The sequence below is a fragment of the Gallinula chloropus genome (genome assembly GCF_964237585.1).
Source record: "Gallinula chloropus genome assembly, chromosome: Z".
NCBI classification, from domain to species: Eukaryota; Metazoa; Chordata; class Aves; order Gruiformes; family Rallidae; genus Gallinula; species Gallinula chloropus.
Genome location: NC_140089.1, coordinates 37,723,125 through 37,729,529, shown reverse-complemented (window position 1 = coordinate 37,729,529; position 6,405 = coordinate 37,723,125). Strand labels below are relative to the sequence as shown.

Here is a 6,405-nt window from a genome sequence, read left to right as displayed (position 1 = left end):
GTGGGAATGCGTCGGAGAACACCCCATTGTGACTGGCCCAGAGGCTCCACGCAGCCAGTTCTCAGTCAGAATGCTGTGAGAAACCATGTCAAAGGCTTTACTGAAGTCCAGGTAGACATCCACAACCACAGCCTTCCCCATGTCCATTACGCGGGTCACCCTGTCATAGAAGGTGATCAAGTTAGTTTGACAGGATCTACCTTTTGTAAACCCATGATGACTAGGCCTTATCCCCTGGCCATCACACATGTGCTGCATGATAGCTCCCAAGATGACCCTCTCCATGATCTTCCCTGGGACTGAAGTCAGACTGACAGGCGTGGAGTTCCCTGGATCCTCCTTCCGGCCATTCTTATATGTGGGTGTCACATCTGCCAGCCTCCAGTCGAGTGGAACTTCCACAGTCTGCCAGGATTTCTGGTAGATGATGGAAAGGGGTTTGGCAAGCACATCTGTGAGTTCTCTCAGCACGCTCAGGTGAATCCCATCAGGTCCCATTGACTTGTGGATATCTAACTGGCCAAGTTGGTCGCTAATCATTTCCTCCTTAACCATAGGAATTTTGCTGTTCTTCCCCTCTCTGCCAGCCAGATCCTGAGGATGAGTACTCAGGGAATATCCATCTTTACTATTATAGACTGAGTTAAAGAAGGAATTAAGGACCTCAGCCTTGTCCTTATCCCTTGTCTCTAATGTTCCCTCAGTATCCAATAAGGGCTGGAGATTCACCTTGCCCCTCCTCTTACTGTTAATGTACCTATAGAAGGACTTTTTATTATCTTTTACAGAACTGTCCAGTCTGAGTTCCAGTTCAGCTTTATCCCTTCTGACTTTCTCCCTACATGATCTCACTACATTCCTATAGTCAGCGCAAGACACCTGCCCTTTCTTCCAAAGGTCATATTTTTCCCTCTTTTCCTGAAGATTTTCCTGGATCTGTCTACTCAGCCAAGCTGGCTTCATTCACCAGCTGGGTCAGGAGGTTGTATAATGTATTTAATGCATAGGTGATTCTCACACTGGCATTACATCCAATCCAGGTTGCTTAAGCAGCTTCTGAGCATCCAAAAATCTGCTCATGTGAATAATTATGTTCAGCTTAATTTATGACTTTTGAAAGCTTCCCTAAATACCTGTGTACCTAAATACCTTGCAAAAAGGAAGCCCTAAAATATTTTCATAAACATGTTCGGAGTGACTAACAGACTGGGAACGAAGCCAAACACATAGCAATGGGTGCAACAACACAATACTAAACAGAGGCCCAGGTCTCAGACTAAAAAATATACTTTATCTGTCCTCTTCTTCAGGAGTTAATCACCTGCAGGGGTGGAAAGGGGGAGAGAAGTTTGTCCAAGTATCTAGCCTGTTCCCATATGAGTATTTGTATTTGCATGGCACTTAACAGTCTCTAAGCGAGATCAAGGTTTCATTTAATTAGCAGTGTGTATGAATTAAAATACACATAGGCATATGTGTGTGTATATATATATATTAATGATATGACATCTCTCCTTTGAGTCTAAATGGTTAAGAGAAATAAAGGTGAGGAGAAATGAAATATTTTTTTCCTGAGTGAAATAGGTGGAGAAAGCTGAACTGAATTTTGGAAGTATACATAATTCTGAGAGTCAGGGTGGTATAGCACTAGCATTCTGCAGGTCCCTGACCCAGCATTGAGAGTGTTATTTCAGCATGTTCTTTCACTGCTAAAATAATAAGAAATAAGGATATTTCTGGAACTGTTTCTTTCAAATTCTCATTATACTTCCTGTAGAATTTTTAAGGGACTTGGAAGAGACAATCTAAGATACAGATATATTATATATTTTATGTATATATATAAACATTCTAATATCCAGCTGAAAAAAAAAAGTGGCAAAAAACAGAAAGACAATGAAGTCATAAAGCAGAAAATGAAAGTGGTAACTGTCAAAAGCATACACAAGGGGGAAAACCTTAAAAACCAAAAAATGATGAAAGAAAACTTCTCCTAGAGAATAATTAAATTTCAAGATTTTGAAGAAACAGGAGCCTACAAATGACCCTCAAAGCAGCCTGTCTCTCAGAAATTATTCACAGGAAAGGAGGAACGTAAGGGCTTATCTTTATAATGAATACTTTTGGCTTGATACAAATTGGCCTCATAATGTTGTACACTACCACCATCTCCAGTCTTCAGTGTAATCACCTTCCTTTACAGCAAAGAAAAGTGATTGAGGACAGCCTGCAGCTTTTGGACAAAATGGGTGAAAAGTTTCCTCAACAGTGTCTAAGAAAGAAAGTCTCATTCAGATTTCCTGAGCAGGTTCTACAGCCCAAACAGAAAGAGACAGTCACAGTGGCCATTGAAGAGATCTTCCAACACATCTTCTATATCTTTAGCAAAAATCTGACCTTAGCTGCTTGGGATGGGACAGCTTTAGAACAATTCCAAAATGTACTCTATCAGCAAATTGAGCAATTGGAAGCATGTGTAATCACGAACCAGATCCACTACTTTCGGAGCGAAGAAGTCAACAGGCTGAAACTGAAAAAATACTTCCAAAAAATAGACTGTTTCCTTAAAGACCAGCAACACAACATGTGCTCCTGGGAGATCAGCCGTGCAGAAATGAGAAGATGTCTTCAATTTCTTGATAAAGTCATAAGGAAGCTTAACAACTAAGGTACAAAGATTTTGACCTAGCATAACTTAGCATGACAAGTATTTATATTTGCTGTTTGTTCTATGATCTATATCTTGTGGCAGTGCTTTTAGTTCATTCTGACTTTAGTTAAATAATGTTAATGAAATGTATTTGTTTATTGCAAATGTAATGGATTATTCAATATAAGTACATTTTCCACTTGGAAAACAAGGTGCCTATACTAGCTATAAGTTAATCTATATGACTTTTCAGTGACAGTTATTCCATAGGAAGGCATTGTAATCTTACAATAAATAGTGTCATCCTATGGAGTTTACTGCTTAGAAAATGTGCTGCAACTTTCCCTCTCTCTTTGACCTACATATAAAGAATCATATATTTGTGAATAGACTAGACATTTTCACCTTACAGGAATTGCTAGATTTGTACTGATTGAGACTGCAATCAAAAATAAAGTAGTATATTTTTCATTTAAGTGGACTGGCTTAGCTTGAGCCCATTCATCATTCTTTCAAAATTTGTATGCTCTTTTCCAAGAATGTTTTTGGATTAGTTGGATTGTTTGTGGGGGTTTTTCCCTTTACATTTGAGTCATTCTAATGTTTACTTTGTTCAAAGAGGTAAAGTAAGTTATCCTGGAAGGATTTGTCTACATAGGGTGTTGTTTGCAATAGCTATGGTTTCTGCAATAACTTCTCAGTTGGACATTCTTACTTTGAAGTGACTTTGCCTCCTCTGTCTTTCTGGGGGAAAGGCTTTTTTATTTCCCTTCCTGCTGTGCTTCCATTTCAACTTTAATTTCTTTCTAAAACTTATTTGAAATAACTTCTCTCTGTGGAAGTACCCTAAAGCCACATCTGCCTGTGGTACATGCTCATGGATGTATTCATCCTGGCTACTGCAATCTCTAACATCTCCATTCAGCGCTGTGTTTTATTGCTGCATGAAATTTTCTGCCTCTTTCCTTTCACTCACAAATTGACCCATGGAAAACTATAGCCCTTGGTATTCCAAGGAATTTCCCCTCCAAACCACACAGCCTTGAGTAGTAATTGCAATATTATAGAATTCTTTTAAGAGACTTGCAACAAATTAGTGGGCAAAAATCCACTAATTTCTATGAGGTCAAGCCTGGATTTTACCCTTGGGAAACTGTCCCTGGGTAACTCCATTTCAAGTGGTTGTGTTTTCCTTAGTCATTTGTTGTATCTTAGTAAAGGGGAAAACAGAGTTTTATACAGGTTGGTACCTACTGAATATTGGTACAAATTTGGTAAAATCCCCAAATTAAAAAAAAAAACCAAAAGCAAGCTATTTCCTGTGGCCAAGGCTGATGTGCATTCAGCACAGGCTCCTGAGTCTGGTGTAAAGGAACAAGGAGAGAGAGTTTGGCTGTGCCTTCCAAGAGAGGGTGGTGTTAGCCGCAGAGGGCTGAAACTGCTAGGCGCCGGTTTAAGCATCATTCCCTGATCTCCAGCCATTTGGAAGAGTAACTTTCAATGGGTGATAATAAAAGGGTGATGAACAAAATATTAATGCAGAATAACCACAGCTATCACTGGTATACCAGATGCCTGGTACCACGCCTATGACACAGGTCTCTCTTGTAGGTTGCACCAGACACAGATGCAAGCTAAAAAACTGACAAGAGACATGGGTTCTGAAGCTGAAATACCAGAAATAGAACCAGCTAACAACTTCACCGTGATCCGGAGCAGCAGAAAAGACCAAAGAAATACAGTATCAGAGGCATTTTTCAGACTGGTGACAGATACCCTGCCACAAATGTCACAGCAAAATTTGTGTTTCTCGGGATTTGCAACTAACTGCACTTGAAATGTTCCCATTGTGGGACTGTTTCAAATCTTATTTCTGTGGGTTGTTTGGGGTTTTTTTGTGTTTCTTCAAGCCTGTACAACAAAAGAGCATACAGCCTACTACCTTTTGGTTCTGATATCCTTCTGCAATACAGTAAACTGCTATTGAAATGGCCTCGTTGCTACTGAAACTTGGGAATAACATGAATTTTTTTTCACCTGCTCTATCCTGAAGGACCCTTTTTTATTGCATCACTTGCCTGCAGTGGGAATATGTTAATTCATAGCCCATTTTCTAGAAACTCTCATACCATTAAGCCTTCCTTTTAGTTCATAACTATCTTTAAAAACCTCATAGCCAAATAAAAATATGTTTTGACATATTTCAGTCGACAGAGTATTTTACAGTGCAGGACTAAAAACCCAGAATGGGCACTAGAGGGCAAAGTGAGATTATAGACAAGAATTGTTGGTGAATGTACATGTATTTTGAAAAACCAGCATGCTGCTTATCAATAAACTGCCACTGAGTTCACAGAAGGGATCTGAAAGGAAAACAACCTGTTCTTGATAGAAAGAAGACAGCCTCAGGAGCTCAGAAACTAGCATTTGATTTCAATTACTTTTTGATCAACTGTGAGGTAACAGAAATTATTTCTACAGAGACAGTATTTGGAAGAACCATTTAAAGATGAGGACCCCAGAACAGACATACTCTCTGAACAAATGAAAAAGAATACACCAGGCCAATGTGCCTTTGGTTTATTCTTATTTTTTAAAGAAAGGTTAAAAGTTTTTAAGGTAAAGGAAGAAAAATGAGAATATCCTCTCTTCTCCTTGCCATTGTAATCACAGAATCACAGAATCGTAGGGGTTTGAAGGGACCTCAGGAGATCATTGGGTCCAAGCCCCCTGCCAAAGCAGGTTCCCTAGGACAGGTCGCACAGGGAGGTGTCTAGATGGTTCTTGAATATCTCCAGAGATGGAGACTCCAGCACCTCCCTGGGCAGCCTGTCCCAGGGCTCTGTCACCCTCACTGTGTAAAAGTTCTTCCACATGTTGGTTCGGAACTTCCTGTGCTCCAACTTGCAGCCATTGCCCCTCGTCCTGTCCCTACAGACCACTGAAAAGGGGCTGGCTGATTCCCCCTGCATCCCATACTTAAGGTATTTATAAACTTTAATAACCTCCCCCCTTAGTCTTCTTTTTTCCAGGCTGAACAGACCCAGCTCACTCAGCCTCTCCTCATAGGGGAGATGCTCCAGGCCCCTAAACATCTCAATATGTTTAATATCTTAATATCTTTAATATCTTAATATCTTTTTTTATACCAGGGAGTCCAGAACTGAACACAATACTCCAGGTGGGGCCTGACCAGGGCAGAGTAGAGGGGTAGGATCACCTCCTTCAACCTGCTGGCCACATTATGGAGCAATCCGTGTTTTTATCATCACCACTGTGTTATCAGATCAGCTGTATAGTCCACTATGGCTAACTGAAACCCTTTGGTATTTCCTCCAGTTAAAATTTTTTCCAGAAGATAAGCAAATATAGAAAAATACAGTTTTAAACGCACATTATTTTCAATTGGAAATTAGTAGAATATGAAATGTAACATGAATGAAATTCATCGTTGACCTCTTCAATATCCAAAGAGCTTGTTGGTCGCTTGTAGGCTAAAAAGTGTCATAAATTTTCTCGTAGGTCTCATGCACCTGAGCTGTGCAGCACAGGGCTCAGTCACAGTTGTGACTGCTCTCTTGGCTAGTCTGGCAGCACCTTGTTTACAGGTGCTGTGCTGCACTTGTTAGGAGACCACAGAAACCGACTATGCAGAGTCTGCCTGGAGTGGATTTATGGGATTGGGACTAAATACCTTGTATCCCACGTGAAGCCTGCTAGAAAACAGCTACAGCAGAACTGCAGAATGCTTATTT

The 6,405-nt window shown here is 40.2% G+C and overlaps 1 protein-coding gene across 1 annotated transcript; it reads left to right on the top strand.

The window, feature by feature from the left end:
- Nucleotides 1-2,086: 2,086 nt before the first annotated feature.
- On the top strand, nucleotides 2,087-2,668 carry LOC311203595 (interferon epsilon-like; the record flags this gene model as incomplete). The annotated part of the gene is made up of 1 exon (XM_084278336.1): nucleotides 2,087-2,668. Exon 1 carries the CDS (start codon nucleotides 2,114-2,116, stop codon nucleotides 2,666-2,668), a length of 555 nt encoding a protein of 184 aa, XP_084134462.1. The 5' UTR covers nucleotides 2,087-2,113.
- Between the last annotated feature and the right edge of the window lie 3,737 nt (nucleotides 2,669-6,405).